Source organism: Scardinius erythrophthalmus (genome assembly GCF_964197995.2).
Source record: "Scardinius erythrophthalmus genome assembly, chromosome: 19".
In the NCBI taxonomy this organism is placed as follows: domain Eukaryota; kingdom Metazoa; phylum Chordata; class Actinopteri; order Cypriniformes; family Leuciscidae; genus Scardinius; species Scardinius erythrophthalmus.
In genome coordinates, this window is record NC_138239.1 from 36,899,223 (window position 1) to 36,921,852 (window position 22,630).

The 22,630-nt window shown below is 44.6% G+C and overlaps 1 protein-coding gene across 2 annotated transcripts in view; it reads left to right on the forward strand.

Moving 5' to 3' along the window:
• ttll5 (tubulin tyrosine ligase-like family, member 5) overlaps positions 1–22,630 on the forward strand; it is a 144,169-nt gene that overhangs the window by 120,136 nt on the left and 1,403 nt on the right. For both annotated transcript variants that reach the window (XM_081394556.1, XM_081394557.1), the window contains exon 31: positions 8,259–8,341. In XM_081394556.1, the coding sequence (XP_081250682.1) occupies positions 8,259–8,341 (83 nt within the window). The remainder of the gene's footprint in view (positions 1–8,258; positions 8,342–22,630) is intronic.

Sequence of the window (22,630 nt, forward strand, 5' to 3'; positions counted from 1 at the left end):
TTTAAGTTGTTTTAGTGCATTAAGTTAAATGAAAATGAGAAATGTTGTCTTAGAAACTTCGCTTAAATAAAAGTTTTTATTATTAATTATATTTTTATTATAACTAATTTTTATATTTTCTTATAGTTACATTTATTTTATTTCAAGTAAGTACTTAGTTCTGGCATGAAACTCTGATAGATCCTCAACTCAATTTGGTAGTGATCACATCATCATCTACACAGCGCAGCTGATTGGTTGCTGCTGCATCAGCGGCCAATGAGCTGCGGCTGAACATTCACATGCACGCTTTCAGAAACCCTTCTCCTTCCCCAGCTCCACCTGTATAGATCTGCTACAGGGTTATGCATGTATGTTACAGCATGTCTGTGAATGTAATGGTCTATCCAGTCAAGACCAAATACATTAACATTGCCACATCCATTACCATGCCGATCTCTCTGAGAGTTGTCATGACAGTAATAAAACTTTGGTTTTAGTTTTAGATTTAGTTAACCCTGGTTGCAGATTTCCGTCTGTTGGATTGCAGTGAGGTCATGCATGGGATCAGAGCAGATCAGGGTCGGAAATTAAAGTGGGCTTGTGTAACCGGTCCTACTCGACCTGCTCTGAGCGGGATTTGAACCAGCATCTCTGGCATGGGAGTCAGGCGCACTAACAAGGCGCTAAAAGACTGCAGTATCTAGCATAATTTGCTAGTGCGCCTCTTGATGCCAGGGGAGTGAGGTTTACACATAGCTATTACTAGCTTGCCTCCATTACACTCACTCCTATCCGGGTCACGGCACCAAATGTAACCGTTCTTACTCGACCCACTCTGAGCGGGATTTGAACCGGTGTCTCCGGCATGGGAGGCATGCACGCTAACAAGGGATGCTAAAGTAGGTCACTAGTGCAGCTCTTGATTCTAGGGGAGTGAGGTTTACACGCACAGCTCTTACTAGCTTGCCTCTGTTACACTTGTGGCAAAAATGTGATCAAACTCAAGATACAGGTGCAAAAAATTCCCCTGTACAATTAAACAGTCTATTATGTTTAAAGTTGTTTAAAACGAAATGTGAAATTGAATGAAAAGTGTTGATCGCACACTACATTGTACAGTTGCATCAAACATTTATCTTTACGTGTTTTTTTAAGTCTTCTGGTAACACTTTCAATAAGGTTTCATTTGTTAACATGAACAATGAACAATACTTCTGGAGCATTTTATAAATATTAGTTATTGTTAATTTCAACATTTACTAATACGTAATGCATTCTTAAAATCAAAAGCTAACATGAACTAACAATGAACAGCTGTATTTTTATTAACTATGTGACGGGGCTGAGGAATCACACGACAAGGAGGGCTGAAGAAAAATCCCCGGAGGGTGTGTTTATTTAACAAAAGGTGAAGAAAAACAAGGGATGTGGAAGTGCCGATGTGCTCCGTGCTCTTGTCCTCTGAGAAGTGTTCCGCCTTGTACACCGTTTCTCTGTGATCCGTGCCGTTTCGGTGAGAGGGGTGTCGGGCTGGTCGGTTATCCACTGCTGTCTAGGAAAAAATGCAAGAGAGAGACACAGTCAGTTTCCACCATTGGAGACGTTTCTCGTCCTTGTGTTTGTCTGGTCTGCTTATAAAGCCCTCTTGTGACGAGCTTCAGGTGTGGCCGATCAGCCCGTGATGATTGAGTGCAGGTGTTCCTCCTCTGTTGCCAGGACGACGCTGATAGGTGCTCGGGACGTTTGTCACACTCCCCCTCCCTAAGTGTCGTCCTGGTCCCGGTAAACAGGGGGGAGCTGGGGAGTGAGGGAGGGGTACAACCTGACAGACCTGTGAAAGCTGCCCACAGCCGCGAGAGTCCGTCAGCGTTGGCGTTGGCTGCTCCCGCCCGATGACGCACGTCGAAGTGGAAGTCCTGGAGCGCTAGGAACCACCGAGTCACCCGGGCGTTGGTGTCCTTCGCCTTCGCCATCCACTGTAGAGGAGCATGGTCTGTGATTAGGGTAAATTTTCGGCCTAGAAGGTAGTACCTCAGCTCCAGGACTGCCCACTTGACGGCCAACGCTTCCTTCTCGACCGCGGCATACCGTTGTTCCGTCGGGGACAGCTTTCGGCTGATGTACATCACCGGGTGTTCCTCACCGTTCTGGACCTGGGAAAGAACGGCCCCTAACCCGGTGTCCGAGGCGTCGGTCTGCAATAAGAAGGGACAGTTAAAATTGGGTGCGTGTAGTACCGGCTCCATGGTAAGCGCTTCCTTGATGCGCCGGAAGGCGTCTTCCTCGGGGGGACCCCAGCGAACCTTTTCTGGCTGTCCCTTCTTGGTCAGGTCTGTCAGGGCCGCCGCTAGGGAGGAGAAGTCGGGAATAAAGCAGCGATAGTAGCCTGCCAACCCCAAAAACGCTCGTACCTGAGTTTTACTGGAGGGCCGTGGTGCCGAGAGGATTGCTGTCACCTTCTTCTCTTGAGGACGAATAAGGCCACGGCCCACCTGGAAACCCAGGTACTTGGCTTCGGGTAGAGCGAGGTGGCACTTCTTGGGGTTGGCGGTAAGCCCTGCTCGCCGTAGCTCCATTAGCACCCTCCGGAGCCGCTCCAGATGGTCCTCCCAGGTCTCCGAATGGATAACCACGTCATCCAGGTAGGCGGCAGCATATTCCTGGTGGGGCCGGAGTAGGATATCCATAAGCCGCTGGAACGTCGCGGGTGCCCCATGAAGCCCGAAGGGAAGAACCCGGTACTGCCAGTGGCCGCTGGGGGTGGAGAAGGCGGTCTTCGGTTTGGCTTGCTCGGAGAGGGGGACTTGCCAGTATCCCTTAGTCAGGTCCAGTGTGGAGATAAACCGGGCTCTCCCCAGACGGTCCAAAAGTTCATCTACGCGGGGCATGGGATAACCATCGAAGTCGGAGACCTGGTTAAGACGGCGGAAGTCGTTACAAAACCGGAGGGTGCCGTCCGGCTTTGGGACCATTACAATGGGGCTGGACCAGGGGCTACGGGAGGGCTCAATTACTCCCAACTTCAGCATCTCCTGTACCTCCTCCTCGATGGCGTGTCGCCGAGCCTCTGGGATCCGGTAGGGACGCTGCCTGACGATGACTCCAGGTGGTGTACGGACATCGTGGTGTAGGACGTTGGTCCGCCCAGGGCGTGGGGAGAACACATCAGAGAATTGACCGACCAGATGTTGTAGCTCTGTCTTCTGGGCGGCCGACAGTTGGGAGCTGACGTCGACAACCACGGGATCAATGGTAGCCAACGCTGATAGCTGGGCCGTAGTCCCTTCCCAGCGTTTGAGCAGGTTGATATGATATAACTGGTTTTCCTTCCTCTTTCCCGGTTGTCGGACCCGGTAGGTGACCGGTCCTATTCGTTCTGTGACGGTGTAGGGCCCTTGCCATTGGGCCAGGAACTTACAGGCCGCGGTGGGGACTAGGACCAGCACGCGGTCTCCCAGTTGGAACTCCCGTGGTTGGGCCGCCCGATTGTAGTGACGTTGCTGGGCTTTCTGGGCTTCCACGAGGTGTTCCTTCACCAGCGGCATAACGCGGTCTATCCTCTGCCTCATGTCTCGGACGTGCTCGATCGTAGATCGATGGGCGGACGGCTGCTGCTCCCAGGCTTCCTTAGCGACATCGAGAAGGCCGCGGGGCTGACGGCCGAACAGGAGCTCAAAGGGGGTGAATCCCGTGGAAGCCTGGGCTACCTCTCTGATGCCGAAGAGTATATAGGGCAATACCTGGTCCCAGTCGCGGCGATCTTCAGCAGCCACCCGACGGAGCATTTGCTTTAACGTCTGGTTAAACCTTTCTACCAGCCCATCAGTCTGTGGGTGGTATACTGTCGTACGTAGCTGCGACACTTTGAGCAGGCGGCACAGATCAGCCATCGTCCGGGACATGAAGGGGGTGCCCTGGTCGGTCAATATCTCTTTGGGAATGCCAACCCGGCTACACAGGAGGAACAGCTCTTGGGCAATTGCCTTGGAGGTGGCCTTGCGGAGTGGTATGGCTTCAGGGTAGCGGGTGGCGTAGTCCACAATGACCAGGATGTGTTCATGCCCGCGGGCGGACTTCGGCAGCGGTCCCACCAGATCCATTCCTATCCGCTCGAAGGGCACCTCAATTATAGGTAACGGTATTAGCGGAGAGGGGGGTGGGGTGCGGGGAGACGTTCGTTGACACACCGGGCAGGCCTGGCAGAAACGCTTGACGTCCGCGTCGAGTCCGGGCCAGTGGAAGCGGTCTTTAATCCGGCTGATGGTATTCTGGATGCCCAAGTGCCCTGCCATGGGATGAGCATGTGCCAGCTCCAAGATGACTTCGGTCCTGCTGCGGGGCACCAGCAACAATTTGACTTCCTCCCCTCTCCGCTGCGCGACACAGTACAGCAGACCATTTTGGACAACGAAGTGAGGGGTTGGGTGCGGCGGCGGTTGGACCTCTTTTCCTTCAATCACCCTCACCTGTTTCCAGCAATGTTTCAGCCGGTCGTCCCCGAGTTGTTCCTTGGCGAAGGCTCCCCCCCCCTTAACCTGTTGGAAGACATCAAAGAATAGGTTAGTATCATGCGGGGGGGCCCACCATCTCTGGCGCTGTCCGTGGAAAGCAGAGCTGGGCGCTGACGGGGACGACGGCTGACACCCTTTTTCCGGCGGTTCCCAGCTGGCTTGGCAGGTCGCCCGGCAGCGGCAACGAGCTGGTTAAAACCGGGGAAGTCACGGCCAATTAAGACCGGCACGGGCAGGTTGTCCACAATGCCCACTTCCAGGGGCCAGGTTCCCGGGCCTGTAGAAATGGTGACTTGCCTGATGGGCACCTCTTGAGTGTCTCCGTGAACGCACTTAAGGGAGAGTCGAGCTTTAGATCTGGGAGCCGGGTTTACCACAGCCGGCTGGACCAGGCTCACGGCGCTGCCAGAATCGAGGAGAGCTTGGAAGGGTCGGCCATTTATTCCCACCTTGACCCGCAGCTCCTCTGAAGGCGGCTGTTGGTGTACCAGGCAACCTGCCAGCCAAACTCGTGGGGGCGAGCGTGGTGGTTCCGTGGGCATGGGTTCGTCCTGAATGCTGGGAACCGCTGGTCTGCCACCTGTGCGCTGGGTGCCCTCCGGCGTGCGTCGCTCCTGGAACACCCTCCGGGGAAATGGCGGCGGTCGCTCCCCAGCCTCTCGCCGTAGGGTTGCATCCGCCAGTTCAGCCGCTTCAACCACCTCCGCCGTGGTCTGGGGGTTCCGCATGCCGGCAGCTTGTCGAAGTGGGCGGGGCAGTGCACGGAGGAAACGGTCCACGACGACGCGTTCAGTTACCTGGGCCGCGGTAGGATGTCCCACGAGTAGCCAGTGGGAGGAGAGACGAGTGAGCTCGGCGGCCTGGGCTCGGATCGGCTTCTGGCTGTTGTACGCCCAAGAATGAAAGAGTTGGGCCGCTGCGACGGGTGACAGGCCCACTCGGCCCAGGATTTCATTTTTGAGGTGGTCGTAAGAGTTGACCTGGGTGGCTGGGAGGGAGAAGTAGGCCCGCTGTGCCTCCCCAGTCAGCAAAGGAGCCAGAATTCTTGCCCAGTCCTCTCTTGGCCAGTCTTCTCGCTCCGCTACAGTCTCGAACATCCGGAGAAAGTCTTCCGCATCGTCGTGGACCCCCATCTTCGGCAGCAGCTGGGTAGCCTGTATCCGTGGATTGGGTAGCGGAGTCCGCTGGGCGGTGGTACCGCGTAGGGCGGCGACTTCGCGCTCCGTTTCTCCCTGTCGAGCCGCCATGTGCTCAACAATTTGCTGCTGGCGGATGCTGATCTCCGTGAGATGTTTAAGCAGGTCTTCCATGGCTGGGAAGGACTCGCCGCCTGGAAGAGAGTGGAAAAAAAAAATAATCAGTAGAAAAATCTTCGGGCCAAAACCCTCAGCGTTCAGAAAAAAACAACAACAAAAAAAACCAGGTCGGTGATTCTCCAGCGCTCATGCCCGCATTCTCCACCAGTGTGACGGGGCTGAGGAATCACACGACAAGGAGGGCTGAAGAAAAATCCCCGGAGGGTGTGTTTATTTAACAAAAGGTGAAGAAAAACAAGGGATGTGGAAGTGCCGATGTGCTCCGTGCTCTTGTCCTCTGAGAAGTGTTCCGCCTTGTACACCGTTTCTCTGTGATCCGTGCCGTTTCGGTGAGAGGGGTGTCGGGCTGGTCGGTTATCCACTGCTGTCTAGGAAAAAATGCAAGAGAGAGACACAGTCAGTTTCCACCATTGGAGACGTTTCTCGTCCTTGTGTTTGTCTGGTCTGCTTATAAAGCCCTCTTGTGACGAGCTTCAGGTGTGGCCGATCAGCCCGTGATGATTGAGTGCAGGTGTTCCTCCTCTGTTGCCAGGACGACGCTGATAGGTGCTCGGGACGTTTGTCACAACTATTAATGCATTATGCAACTTATTAATGCATTAACTAATGGAAGCTTATTGTAAAGTGTTTCCATTCTTCTGAATATTATTGATGAATAACATCTTAAATGTCAGTCTGTTCTCCGTACAAATTTGTCACATGACTTCAGTGAAAAATGTCTTGAAATAAAATTAGTGTACTTTGAAACAGTTTTCACCCAGAAATTGCTAGTAAATTTCACAAATAATTTCAAAGAAATGGCATGTTTTTTTTTTTGTTTTTGTTTTTTATACAGTGTATTGCATATGATTCATATGGACTCTTGTGACACTCTTATGGTGTTTTTGTAGTATAAATCTGCAGGAGCGCAGACATTCTGCTTGATATCTCCTATTTTGTTTCACAGAAAAAGAAAATTATAAGGGTTTATTTAAGGTCTAAATGAATTTGGCCTTGTATAGACTAGCAAAATCCTAATATACAGAGCACTGATTTAATAAGTTCCACGCCTCCAGTTGCGAGCGCTGGCAAGCGTCCCACTGACATCTGACCGACCAGCACTAATAGTCTTAAACTCCAGTCACCAATAAAGCACTGAAGTGTCATTTCCTGTAAAGAGAGATCTGACGTATAATTTAAAGCGTTTCTATCTGTGCTGTCGGTCCAAGGTTGAGCCGCCAAATGAAAGGACAACTGTGTGGACCCTACAAGGCAGCACTGTGTTCCCCCATTAGTGCACTAATGCTCCCGTTCTGCTACTGGAGATTAATACTAGCCCGGCTTTATTTATTGTTCCTCAAAAATGCTTAGCGGATTTACCGTGCGAAGTTACAGGCGTGTTGGGCCCTGTTTCTGCCTCAGATAATTGCACTGGCTCTCAGTGGCCAAGCCTTCCACAGTGTTCCTGCCGTTTATTGTCAGATGATGGAGGTCATCAGGGCTATTCAGCTCACGGCAGAGAAACGGGCATTGTGTGGAGCACAGATATAATCACTGTCTGATGTCATGTAGGCTGGCTAAACCATTCCCTTATTCAGTTCATCTACTGTATAATAATGTGCAGTGTGTATGGATTGTAGTTTTTGTAATCAAACTGTGTTTGTGTATATACTCTTCAAGGTTTTCTTGGTTTTTATGGGTGGTTCAGCAGGATGTGTTCAGGCTTTGACAACACTTTGTTTTGTTTTTTGTTTGTTTTTACTTTTAAACTGCTTTTGAGCTGCTTTAGCGCATCATATTAACCCTAAAGCTACTGGATCATATTTGATACTCAAATTTCTAAGCCTCTAAATGACCAACATGATTAAAAAGTTGCTGATAAACCTGTCACACTCGATCTCCTCAGTCCTTCTGTCTCTGACTGATAGTTTAGACTTTCAGTCTTTCAGTATAATTGTACAAACGTCCACCTTTAGGTTGTGAAAATGATTTTATCAAGTAAATGTATAACTTTGATATTGTTAGTAATATTTCAAGATGAACACTGACTACTGAATCAGCTTCCTTTGGTGTTTTCCCCAAAATGAAATAAAGATAATTTAATATTTGGGTGAACTATCCCTTTAAAGCATGTGATTCCACAGCAAATATGGGCAATAGGATATGCTGTCATGCTCTATGGCTTCTGTTTTGAAGAATTTATAACAAATAATAATCTTTTTGAAATGGTAAACTATTCCATCTGCTCCACTTTCCCACAACAGTTTGAAATGGGTAATAGATGTGTTTTAAATTAATGCATTTTAATATTGGGTTTTAGGGATATTTATTTTTTTATTTTTTCATTGTTTTATATGATTAAACAATTTGTGCATTGTGTCCAGTGTGTAATCTAAAAAAGTAAAAGTAGTTAAACAACATTCAATCAAAATGAGACCCTTTATAGATGTGATGTTGTGTCTGTCCACAGGAAAGCATTATCTGAGACTCCAGCCAGTCACGGCAGCTCCAGTGCACAGCATGTGGTGTATGAGACAGTGTGTGCAAACACAGGTGAGGACACACACACACACACACACACACATCCTGTGGTTGATCATGTGTGCACTGACTGGCAAGGTTAGCCAATCAGAAGCCTGTGTGGGCGGAGTCTCTCTGCAAGAACACTGCACTCACAACAAAATGGACAAGTACATAATTACATTCATTAATCTGTGGTGAATTATACATTGTCGCTTTCAGTATGGCTATTAAAGGATTAGATTACTTTAGAATGAAAATTTCCTGATAATTTACTCTCCTCCACGTCATCCAAGATGTTCATGTCTTTCTTTCTTCTGTGGAAAAAAGAAATGAAGGTTTTTGAGGAAAACACTCCAGGATGTTTCTCCATATAGTGTCTTCAATGGGGTCCAACGGGTTTCAGTGCAGCTTCAAGGTCTCGACACGATCCAGCCGAGGAATAAGAGTCTTATCTAGACAAACCATCCGCCATTTTATAATAAAAAAAAAACATTTATATACTTTTAACCACTAATGCTCATTTTGCACTAGCTGTGATGCGACACACATTACGTAATCACGATGAAAGGTCGCAAAATATTCAAACTCACATTAGACACTTTAAACATTACAATAAATAAAGCACATAATCAGTACCTGAGATTATCATGGTCATACTTTTAGGTTGTTGTTCCGGCCGCAACGTCGCAGAATTAGAAACGGTTTCTAAAACTCAATGGTGTCGCAGCTGGTTAGGAATTAGTTGAATGTTGAATGCTGGAGCTCATGCCAGTTCAGTCTCTGGTATTTTAATGAGGACTCTTGGCAGCGGGTTCGAGGCCGCTTCGCCCGCTCTGGCAGCTGTTCATAGTGGCCGTTCCAGCGGGAGGTTTGTTACGTGTCACTGAGATCGTCGAGTGTTAGACTCTGATCCACCAACAGCTGCTGTGAGCTGATATTGAAGAACACTCATGCTAATTCTAACAGTGCCATGCCAGCTCATCCTGTCAGACGAAGCTCCTGTCATGCAGCGTACATTATTGAGATTTGTTTTTTTATGCTGATGTCAGGCATTTGTAAATTATTAAAACTTATAACACACAGAGTTGAGTGTTTGATTCAGAAGAGCTGAAGTAACCACTGTGTGAAAGTTTGGGGTCAGTAAGACCCTCTTTGTCTCACCAAAGCTGCATATATTTGATATACACTACCGGTCAAAAGTTTTGGATCAGTAATGTTTTTAAAAGAAGTATCTTCTGCTCACCAAGGCTGCATTTATTTGATTAGAAATACACACACAAAAAAAATATTATTACAATTTAAAACAGCTGTTTTTTTATGTGAATATATAGTAAAGTGTAATTTATGTAAGGGTTAATGCCCGACGAGGTGTCCATTGTCAGGTATTAATGGACGACGGCGAGGCGTGAACCGTCCGACGCGCAGCGGATGATTAATACCGGACAGTGGACACCTCGAAGGGCATTAACCCGCTTATACCATGGTCACTTGCCAAATAACACATTTATAAAACATTAGTTTATATTTTAATTAGTTTTACAATCGAAATCTAAAGTTTTTACAAACAATAACTTGGTTTCCCTGGTTACACCTGACGGTTTATTTACTAGGTGTCCTCTATCACTTTTTAATGGACACCCTGCAGCCAATCAGAATCGAGTATTCACCCAGACCATGGTATAATCCTGTGATCAAAGCTGAATGTTCAGCATCATTACTCCAGTCTTCAGTGTCACATGATCCTTCAGAAATCATTCTAATATGATGATTTGATGATCAAGAAACATTTATGATTATTACCAATGTTGAAAACAGTTGTGTACAATTTTCAGGATTCTTTGATGAATAGAAAGTTTGTTTGAAATAGAATATTTTGTAACATTATAAATGTCTTTACTGTAACTTTTGATCAATTTAATTCATCCTTGATGAATAAAAGTATTGATTTATTTTATTTATTTCCCTCAAAAATAAAAATCTTACTGACCCCAAACTTTTGAACGGTAGTGTTTGATGTTACAAAAGCTTTTTCAGATAATTGCTGTTCTTTTGAACTTTCTATTCATCAAAGAATCCTGAAATAAAAATGTAAATAACTGTTTTCAACATTGATAATAATCATAAATGTTTCTTGAGCATCAAATCATCATATTAGAGTGATTTCTGAAGGATCATGTGACACTGAAGACTGGAGTAATGATGCTGAAAATCCAGCTCTGATCACAGGAATAAATTACACTTTAACATATTCACATAGAAAACTGCTGTGTTTAATTGTAATAATATTTCACAATATATATTTTTTTAATTATTATTATTATTATTATTATTATCAAATAAATGCAGCCTTAGTGAGCAGAAGAGACTTCTTTTAAAAAATATAAAAAAATCGTATCAATTAAAAACTTTTGACCGGCAGTTTATTTATAATTTATATGCCATCGTTGGACTTGAAAATGTGTATTGAGAGTCTTTTGTCAGTTGTTACTTTTCAAAGCCTGTAAAACAGCATTGCGTGTAAGACGTCCTCGGTTCACAGATGCACTTCCTCCATTGTTCAGTGGTCAGGAGGCGTTTGTCAGCTGGGAAAGAGCGCTGGAAGAGGACGGATTGTTGTTTTAGCGTGGATGAGAGCGGCCGGCTCTGATGGGAGTTAGCGCTGATCCATACGCTCGCATTCTCTGAGATCAGCCGTCAGTACACATCAGCGTATCCTCTCATCCCGCTCAGCGCTCGCACATTAGCCGTAAACAGACCTCCATTGTTGGGATGTTTTTCCTTTTCTTTCTTTTCACTTGACCTCATCTCACCAGACTTCACACTCTCACAGATTTGAGCCAAATGCTTTCAAACTGGTTTTCACTCCAAGAATGTTCCCCATTTTTCAGCTTTGGCTCAATATTGGCTCAAAGTCAAAAAGATGAAGAGCTTGTGTCTGATGAGTGAATCTCTGGAAGACTAGAGCACCTCAGTATCAGAAGAAGATAAATCATTGACATGGGTGTAATACAATCCTTTTTTTTTTTTTTTTTTGCTGAAAGACAATCATTTTGTTTATTTAAGTCTAAATTAAAGGCAGTACATCAAATCTATTATGATAATGGCAGTACATATAAGTAAAACTATATATATATATATATATATATATATATATATATATATATATATGTATGTATGTATGTATATATATATATGTGTGTGTGTGTGTGTGTGTGTGTGTGTGTGTGTGTGTGTGTGTGTGTGTGTGTGTGTGTGTGTGTGTGTGTGTGTGTGTGTGTGTGTGTGTGTGTGTGTGTGTGTGTGTGTGTGTGTGTGTGTGTGTGTGTGTGTGTGTGTGTGTTACCGGCAAAGTGAAATCCCGGTATTGTATAGCACCCTTGGTAAATAAAAAAGGTAGCTGTGAAAATAAATGTGCATTGTTTATCCTTTTGATCTTTCATTCAAAAAGTTCACAAAATTCTATACTTTCATTGAAGTAAAACAATTGAACGTGGGGGATAACTCACATTATGGAATAAATGTTTTTCTCCAATGCATGTTGGCCACAGTTATTTGCACCCCTTGAAATTCTTATGAGTAAAATCTCTGTGAAGTATATTCCCGTTAATATTTACATTTTTAGCACACCAGGGTGACTAGGAACATGAAACTGTCCAGCCATGACTTCTTGTTTCACAGGAGTTTAAATATGAGGAAACACAAAGGCCAGATTCCCTTAATCATCCGTCACAATGAGTAAAACCAAAGAATATAGTTCTGATGTGCAGCAAAAGATTGTTGAGCTTCACAAAATAGAAAGAACTGTAAGAAAATAGCTAAAGCATTGAAAATCCCCATTTCCACCATCAGGGCAATAATTAAGAAGTTCCAATCAACTAAAGATGTTACGAATCTGCCAGGAAGAGGACGTGTGTCTATATTGTCTTAATGTACGGTGAGGAGGAGAGTTTGAGTGGCCAAAGACTCTCCAAGGATCACAGATGGAGAATTGCAGAGATTAGTTGAGTCTTGGGGTCAGAAAGCCTTTAAAATATAATCAAACAACCCCTACATCCCCAAATGTTGTGTGGGAGGATTTTAAGAAGTTCAGCTTTTAACACAGGAATAAATGGCATTTTACAATATATTATAAAATGAAATGATTTTTAAATTGTAATAATATTTCACTGTTTCTATTGTATTCTAAATAAATGCAGCCTTGGTGAGCAGAAGAGACTCCTTTCAAAACCATCAAGTAGTCTTATTTATTCCAAACTTTTGACCTGTGTCTGGTGTGAACTGTGCTGTAGAAGACTCTCTCACATCAGTCAGGGACACAGAGACAGCAGGAACATGTTTTCCCCTCTTCACTCGCGTCTTTCTGAGCGCGAAACGGCTTCCAGCAGTCGAGTCACTGGATTGGAAGCCGGGCGTGATGTTTTCATTCTCCTGTGCCGTAAGGCCTCGGGGTGTAAAAGAGCACCAAAATAAACAGCGTATGGAGAGGGAATGAAAGGGAATAGTGTTCAGCAGCTCTGGGAACGTCGGATCAGTGCAGAGAGAGAGTCTGCTCTTATCAAACCCTTCATGCAGCCTTCAGCTTCTGTGAGAAAACCAGCTGCAGAATCTTTACACTTTTATTTCAATCTTGAAAAAAAATCTTATTTTCTGATCCTCATAGTTTGACTTGGATTTCACACTCATTCACCAGCAAAGAACTCGTCATTTCGGGAATCAGTGAGCGCGTTTACATGCACCATTTTGCACCCAATACAATTTGTGAGTCATTATTGAGAGTCATTCATCAGTGCATGTTATTCCAAAATAAATGTTTGTCTTCATAATCAGTGTGTAATAATTTATTCCAGCTCTGAAACTCCTTTTTCTGTCACCTAATGTCATCAATGGCTAATTTTTTACATTCAGCTTCATATAAACAGTCTTTCACCATGCAGGCGAAGTCCTGTCCTGCATTATTTCTTCATTGAATATCTATTTTTATGTCACGTTATGCGAGTAGAATGGGTTGTGAACTTTAAAGAGATAGATCACCCAAAAATGATTGCTCACCCTCATGTCGTTCCAAACCCGTAATACCTTCGTTCATATTCAGGACACGAAGATCTTTTTGATTAAATCTGAGAGATTTCTGTCCCTCCGTTGACAGCTTCACAACTGACACTTTGACGATTAAAACAATTCATGAAGAGATCGTAAAACTAATCCATTAATGAGCGGTTCAGTCCAGATTTTCTGAAGAGCCTCGTTAGCTTGATATAATTAACAGATTGAATTTAGGCTTTTATTCACATAAAAACATTCATTAACTCACACATCAGTTATGTTAAACGGAAGCTCAAGCATGTTCGCTTGACGTGCGAGGACCAATGAGGTTCATTCTCGTGTTACTCAGCACGTTTGAGTTTCAGCAAGAACCAATGAGGTTCATTCTCGTGTTACTCAGCACGTTTGAGCTTCAGCAAGAACCAATGAGGTTCATTCTCGTGTTACGCATCACGTTTGAGCTTTTCAAGAACCAATGAGGTTCATTCTCGTGTTACGCATCACGTTTGAGCTTCTCAAGAACCAATGAGGTTCATTCTCGTGTTACGCAGCACGTTTGAGCTTCTCAAGAACCAATGAGGTTCATTCTCGTGTTACGCAGCACGTTTGAGCTTCTCAAGAACCAATGAGGTTCATTCTCGTGTTACTCAGCACGTTTGAGCTTCAGCAAGAACCAATGAGGTTCATTCTCGTGTTACGCATCACGTTTGAGCTTTTCAAGAACCAATGAGGTTCATTCTCGTGTTACGCATCACGTTTGAGCTTCTGAAGAACCAATGAGGTTCATTCTCGTGTTACGCATCACGTTTGAGCTTCTCAAGAACCAATGAGGTTCATTCTCGTGTTACGCATCACGTTTGAGCTTCTCAAGAACCAGTGAGGTTCATTCTCGTTTTACACATCACGTTTGAGCTTTTCAAGAACCAATGAGGTTCATTCTCGTGTTACGCATCACGTTTGAGCTTCTCAAGAACCAATGAGGTTCATTCTTGTGTTACGCAGCACGTTTGAGCTTCTCAAGAACCAATGAGGTTAATTCTCGTGTTACGCATCACATTTGAGCTTTAGCAAGAACCAATGAGGTTCATTCTCGTGTTACGCATCACGTTTGAGCTTCAGCAAGAACCAATGAGGTTCATTCTCGTGTTACGCATCACGTTTGAGCTTTTCAAGAACCAGTGAGGTTCATTCTCGTTTTACGCATCACGTTTGAGCTTCTCAAGAACCAATGAGGTTCATTCTCGTGTTACGCATCACGTTTGAGCTTCTCAAGAACCAATGAGGTTCATTCTTGTGTTACGCAGCACGTTTGAGCTTCTCTAGAACCAATGAGGTTCATTCTCGTGTTACTCAGCACGTTTGAGCTTCAGCAAGAACCAATGAGGTTCATTCTCGTGTTACGCATCACGTTTGAGCTTCTCAAGAACCAATGAGGTTCATTCTCGTGTTACGCATCACGTTTGAGCTTCTCAAGAACCAATGAGGTTCATTCTCGTGTTACTCAGCACGTTTGAGCTTCAGCAAGAACCAATGAGGTTCATTCTCGTGTTACGCATCACGTTTGAGCTTCAGCAAGAACCAATGAGGTTCATTCTCGTGTTACGCATCACGTTTGAGCTTCTCAAGAACCAATGAGGTTCATTCTCGTGTTACGCATCACGTTTGAGCTTCTCAAGAACCAATGAGGTTCATTCTCATGTTACGCATCACGTTTGAGCTTCTGAAGAACCAATGAGGTTCATTCTCGTGTTACGCATCACGTTTGAGCTTCAGCAAGAACCAATGAGGTTCATTCTCATGTTACGCATCACGTTTGAGCTTCTCTAGAACCAATGAGGTTCATTCTTGTGTTACGCAGCACGTTTGAGCTTCTCTAGAACCAATGAGGTTCATTCTCGTGTTACTCAGCACGTTTGAGCTTCAGCAAGAACCAATGAGGTTCATTCTCGTGTTACGCATCACGTTTGAGCTTCTCAAGAACCAATGAAGTTCATTCTTGTGTTACGCAGCACGTTTGAGCTTCTCTAGAACCAATGAGGTTCATTCTCGTGTTACTCAGCACGTTTGAGCTTCAGCAAGAACCAATGAGGTTCATTCTCGTGTTACGCATCACGTTTGAGCTTTTCAAGAACCAATGAGGTTCATTCTCGTGTTACGCATCACGTTTGAGCTTCAGCAAGAACCAATGAGGTTCATTCTCGTGTTACGCATCACGTTTGAGCTTCTCAAGAACCAATGAGGTTCATTCTCGTGTTACGCAGCACGTTTGAGCTTCAGCAAGAACCAATGAGGTTTATTCTCGTGTTACGCATCACAATTGAGCTTCAGCAAGAACCAATGAGGTTCATTCTCGTGTTACGCATCACGTTTGAGCTTCTCAAGAACCAATGAGGTTCATTCTCGTGTTACGCATCACGTTTGAGCTTCAGCAAGAACCAGTGAGGTTCATTCTCGTTTTACGCATCACGTTTGAGCTTTTCAAGAACCAATGAGGTTCATTCTCGTGTTACGCATCACGTTTGAGCTTCTCAAGAACCAATGAGGTTCATTCTTGTGTTACGCAGCACGTTTGAGCTTCAGCAAGAACCAGTGAGGTTCATTCTCGTGTTACGCATCACGTTTGAGCTTCTCAAGAACCAATGAGGTTCATTCTCGTGTTACGCAGCACGTTTAAGCTTCAGCAAGAACCAATGAGGTTTATTCTCGTGTTACGCATCACATTTGAGCTTCAGCAAGAACCAATGAGGTTCATTCTCGTGTTACGCATCACGTTTGAGCTTCTCAAGAACCAATGAGGTTCATTCTCGTGTTACGCATCACGTTTGAGCTTCTCAAGAACCAGTGAGGTTCATTCTCGTTTTACGCATCAAGTTTGAGCTTTTCAAGAACCAATGAGGTTCATTCTCGTGTTACGCATCACGTTTGAGCTTCTCAAGAACCAATGAGGTTCATTCTCGTGTTACGCATCACGTTTGAGCTTCTGAAGAACCAATGAGGTTCATTCTCGTGTTACGCATCACGTTTGAGCTTCAGCAAGAACCAATGAGGTTCATTCTCATGTTACGCATCACGTTTGAGCTTCTCTAGAACCAATGAGGTTCATTCTTGTGTTACGCAGCATGTTTGAGCTTCTCTAGAACCAATGAGGTTCATTCTCGTGTTACTCAGCACGTTTGAGCTTCAGCAAGAACCAATGAGGTTCATTCTCGTGTTACGCATCACGTTTGAGCTTCTCAAGAACCAATGAAGTTCATTCTTGTGTTACGCAGCACGTTTGAGCTTCTCTAGAACCAATGAGGTTCATTCTCGTGTTACTCAGCACGTTTGAGCTTCAGCAAGAACCAATGAGGTTCATTCTCGTGTTACGCATCACGTTTGAGCTTTTCAAGAACCAATGAGGTTCATTCTCGTGTTACGCATCACGTTTGAGCTTCAGCAAGAACCAATGAGGTTCATTCTTGTGTTACGCATCACGTTTGAGCTTCTCAAGAACCAATGAGGTTCATTCTCGTGTTACGCAGCATGTTTGAGCTTCAGCAAGAACCAATGAGGTTTATTCTCGTGTTACGCATCACATTTGAGCTTCAGCAAGAACCAATGAGGTTCATTCTCGTGTTACGCATCACGTTTGAGCTTCTCAAGAACCAATGAGGTTCATTCTCGTGTTACGCATCACGTTTGAGCTTCAGCAAGAACCAGTGAGGTTCATTCTCGTTTTACGCATCACGTTTGAGCTTTTCAAGAACCAATGAGGTTCATTCTCGTGTTACGCATCACGTTTGAGCTTCTCAAGAACCAATGAGGTTCATTCTTGTGTTACGCAGCACGTTTGAGCTTCAGCAAGAACCAGTGAGGTTCATTCTCGTGTTACGCATCACGTTTGAGCTTCTCAAGAACCAATGAGGTTCATTCTCGTGTTACGCATCACGTTTGAGCTTCAGCAAGAACCAATGAGGTTCATTCTCGTGTTACGCATCACGTTTGAGCTTATTAAGAACCAATGAGGTTCATTCTCGTGTTACGCATCACGTTTGAGCTTCTCAAGAACCAATGAGGTTCATTCTCGTGTTACGCATCACATTTGAGCTTCAGCAAGAACCAATGAGGTTCATTCTCGTGTCACGCATCACGTTTGAGTTTCTCAAGAACCAATGAGTTTCATTCTCGTTTTATGCATCACGTTTGAGCTTCTCAAGAACCAATGAGGTTCATTCTCGTTTTACGCATCACGTTTGAGCTTCTGCAAGAACCAATGAGGTTCATTCTCGTGTTACGCATCACGTTTGAGCTTCTCAAGAACCAATGAGGTTCATTCTTGTGTTACGCAGCACGTTTGAGCTTCTGCAAGAACCAATGAGGTTCATTCTCATGTTACGCAGCACGTTTGAGCTTCTGCAAGAACCAATGAGGTTCATTCTCATGTTACGCAGCACGTTTGAGCTTCAGCAAGAACCAATGAGGTTCATTCTTGTGTTACGCATCACGTTTGAGCTTCTCAAGAACCAATGAGGTTCATTCTCGTGTAACGCATCACGTTTGAGCTTTTCAAGAACCAATGAGGTTCATTCTCGTGTTACGCATCACGTTTGAGCTTCAGCAAGAACCAATGAGGTTCATTCTCGTGTTACGCATCACGTTTGAGCTTCTCAAGAACCAATGAGGTTCATTCTCGTGTTACGCAGCACGTTTGAGCTTCAGCAAGAACCAATGAGGTTCATTCTCATGTTACGCAGCACGTTTGAGCTTCAGCAAGAACCAATGAGGTTCATTCTTGTGTTACGCATCACGTTTGAGCTTCTCAAGAACCAATGAGGTTCATTCTCGTGTAACGCATCACGTTTGAGCTTTTCAAGAACCAATGAGGTTTATTCTCGTGTTACGCATCACAATTGAGCTTCAGCAAGAACCAATGAGGTTCATTCTCGCGTTACGCATCACGTTTGAGCTTCTCAAGAACCAATGAGGTTCATTCTCGTGTTACGCATCACGTTTGAGCTTCAGCAAGAACCAGTGAGGTTCATTCTCGTTTTACGCATCACGTTTGAGCTTTTCAAGAACCAATGAGGTTCATTCTCGTGTTACGCATCACGTTTGAGCTTCTCAAGAACCAATGAGGTTCATTCTTGTGTTACGCAGCACGTTTGAGCTTCAGCAAGAACCAGTGAGGTTCATTCTCGTGTTACGCATCACGTTTGAGCTTCTCAAGAACCAATGAGGTTCATTCTCGTGTTACGCAGCACGTTTAAGCTTCAGCAAGAACCAATGAGGTTTATTCTCGTGTTACGCATCACATTTGAGCTTCAGCAAGAACCAATGAGGTTCATTCTCGTGTTACGCATCACGTTTGAGCTTCTCAAGAACCAATGAGGTTCATTCTCGTGTTACGCATCACGTTTGAGCTTCTCAAGAACCAGTGAGGTTCATTCTCGTTTTACGCATCAAGTTTGAGCTTTTCAAGAACCAATGAGGTTCATTCTCGTGTTACGCATCACGTTTGAGCTTCTCAAGAACCAATGAGGTTCATTCTCGTGTTACGCATCACGTTTGAGCTTCTGAAGAACCAATGAGGTTCATTCTCGTGTTACGCATCACGTTTGAGCTTCAGCAAGAACCAATGAGGTTCATTCTCATGTTACGCATCACGTTTGAGCTTCTCTAGAACCAATGAGGTTCATTCTTGTGTTACGCAGCATGTTTGAGCTTCTCTAGAACCAATGAGGTTCATTCTCGTGTTACTCAGCACGTTTGAGCTTCAGCAAGAACCAATGAGGTTCATTCTCGTGTTACGCATCACGTTTGAGCTTCTCAAGAACCAATGAAGTTCATTCTTGTGTTACGCAGCACGTTTGAGCTTCTCTAGAACCAATGAGGTTCATTCTCGTGTTACTCAGCACGTTTGAGCTTCAGCAAGAACCAATGAGGTTCATTCTCGTGTTACGCATCACGTTTGAGCTTTTCAAGAACCAATGAGGTTCATTCTCGTGTTACGCATCACGTTTGAGCTTCTCTAGAACCAATGAGGTTCATTCTTGTGTTACGCAGCATGTTTGAGCTTCTCTAGAACCAATGAGGTTCATTCTCGTGTTACTCAGCACGTTTGAGCTTCAGCAAGAACCAATGAGGTTCATTCTCGTGTTACGCATCACGTTTGAGCTTCTCAAGAACCAATGAAGTTCATTCTTGTGTTACGCAGCACGTTTGAGCTTCTCTAGAACCAATGAGGTTCATTCTCGTGTTACTCAGCACGTTTGAGCTTCAGCAAGAACCAATGAGGTTCATTCTCGTGTTACGCATCACGTTTGAGCTTTTCAAGAACCAATGAGGTTCATTCTCGTGTTACGCATCACGTTTGAGCTTCAGCAAGAACCAATGAGGTTCATTCTCGTGTTACGCATCACGTTTGAGCTTCTCAAGAACCAATGAGGTTCATTCTCGTGTTACGCAGCACGTTTGAGCTTCAGCAAGAACCAATGAGGTTTATTCTCGTGTTACGCATCACAATTGAGCTTCAGCAAGAACCAATGAGGTTCATTCTCGTGTTACGCATCACGTTTGAGCTTCTCAAGAACTAATGAGGTTCATTCTCGTGTTACGCATCACGTTTGAGCTTCAGCAAGAACCAGTGAGGTTCATTCTCGTTTTACGCATCACGTTTGAGCTTTTCAAGAACCAATGAGGTTCATTCTCGTGTTACGCATCACGTTTGAGCTTCTCAAGAACCAATGAGGTTCATTCTTGTGTTACGCAGCACGTTTGAGCTTCAGCAAGAACCAGTGAGGTTCATTCTCGTGTTACGCATCACGTTTGAGCTTCTCAAGAACCAATGAGGTTCATTCTCGTGTTACGCATCACGTTTGAGCTTCAGCAAGAACCAATGAGGTTCATTCTCGTGTTACGCATCACGTTTGAGCTTATTAAGAACCAATGAGGTTCATTCTCGTGTTACGCATCACGTTTGAGCTTCTCAAGAACCAATGAGGTTCATTCTCGTGTTACGCATCACATTTGAGCTTCAGCAAGAACCAATGAGGTTCATTCTCGTGTCACGCATCACGTTTGAGTTTCTCAAGAACCAATGAGTTTCATTCTCGTTTTACGCATCACGTTTGAGCTTCTCAAGAACCAATGAGGTTCATTCTCGTTTTACGCATCACGTTTGAGCTTCTGCAAGAACCAATGAGGTTCATTCTCGTGTTACGCATCACGTTTGAGCTTCTCAAGAACCAATGAGGTTCATTCTTGTGTTACGCAGCACGTTTGAGCTTCAGCAAGAACCAATGAGGTTCATTCTCGTGTTACGCAGCACGTTTGAGCTTCTCAAGAACCAATGAGGTTCATTCTTGTGTTACGCACCACGTTTGAGCTTCTCAAGAACCAATGGTTCATTCTTGTGTTACGCAGCACGTTTGAGCTTCAGCAAGAACCAATGAGGTTTATTCTCGTGTTACGCATCACATTTGAGCTTCAGCAAGAACCAATGAGGTTCATTCTCGTGTTACGCATCACGTTTGAGCTTCTCAAGAACCAATGAGGTTCATTCTCGTGTTACGCATCACGTTTGAGCTTCTGCAAGAACCAATGAGGTTCATTCTCGTGTTACGCATCACGTTTGAGCTTCTCAAGAACCAATGAGGTTCATTCTTGTGTTACGCAGCACGTTTGAGCTTCAGCAAGAACCAATGAGGTTCATTCTCATGTTACGCAGCACGTTTGAGCTTCTGCAAGAACCAATGAGGTTCATTCTCATGTTACGCAGCACGTTTGAGCTTCAGCAAGTACCAATGAGGTTCATTCTCGTGTTACGCATCACGTTTAAGCTTCAGCAAGAACCAATGAGGTTCATTCTTGTGTTACGCATCACGTTTGAGCTTCTCAAGAACCAATGAGGTTCATTCTCGTGTTACGCATTACGTTTGAGCTTCAGCAAGAACCAATGAGGTTCATTCTTGTGTTACGCATCAAGTTTGAGCTTCAGCAAGAACCAATGAGGTTCATTCTCGTGTTACGCATCACATTTGAGCTTCAGCAAGAACCAATGAGGTTCATTCTCATGCTACGCATCACGTTTGAGCTTCAGCAAGAACCAATGAGGTTCATTCTCGTGTTAAGCATCACGTTTGAGCTTCAGCAAGAACCAATGAGGTTCATTCTCATGTTACGCATCACGTTTGAGCTTCAGCAAGAACCAATGAGGTTCATTCTCGTGTTACGCATCACGTTTGAGCTTCTCAAGAACCAATGAGGTTCATTCTCGTGTTACGCATCACGTTTGAGCTTCTCAAGAACCAATGAGGTTCATTCTCGTGTTACGCATCACGTTTGAGCTTCTCAAGAACCAATGAGGTTCATTCTCGTGTTACGCATCACGTTTGAGCTTCAGCAAGAACCAATGAGGTTTATTTTAATGTTACGCAGCACGTTTGAGCTTCTGCAAGAACCAATGACGTTCATTCTTGTTACGCAGCACGTTTGAGCTTCAGCAAGAACCAATGAGGTTCATTCTCGTGTTACGCATCACGTTTGAGCTTCTCAAGAACCAATGAGGTTCATTCTCGTGTAACGCATCACGTTTGAGCTTCTCAAGAACCAATGAGGTTCATTCTCGTGTTACACATCAGGTTTGAGCTTCTCAAGAACCAATGAGGTTCATTCTCGTGTTACGCATCACGTTTGAGCTTCAGCAAGAACCAATGAGGTTCATTCTCGTGTTACGCATCACGTTTGAGCTTCTCAAGAACCAATGAGGTTCATTCTCGTGTAACGCATCACGTTTGAGCTTCTCAAGAACCAATGAGGTTCATTCTCGTGTTACGCATCAGGTTTGAGCTTCAGCAAGAACCAATGAGGTTCATTCTCGTGTTACGCATCACGTTTGAGCTTCAGCAAGAACCAATGAGGTTCATTCTCGTGTTACGCATCACGTTTGAGCTTCTCAAGAACCAGTGAGGTTCATTCTCGTGTTACGCATCACGTTTGAGCTTCAGCAAGAACCAATGAGGTTCATTCTCGTGTTACGCATCACATTTGAGCTTCTCAAGAACCAATGAGGTTCATTCTCGTGTTACGCATCACGTTTGAGCTTCAGCAAGAACCAATGAGGTTCATTCTCGTGTTACGCATCACGTTTGAGCTTCAGCAAGAACCAATGAGGTTCATTCTCGTGTTACGCATCACGTTTGAGCTTCTCAAGAACCAATGAGGTTCATTCTCGTGTTACGCGTCACGTTTGAGTAGTCTTGAGACTTTTGCACAAGAATTGCACTTTTTGTTTTTAAG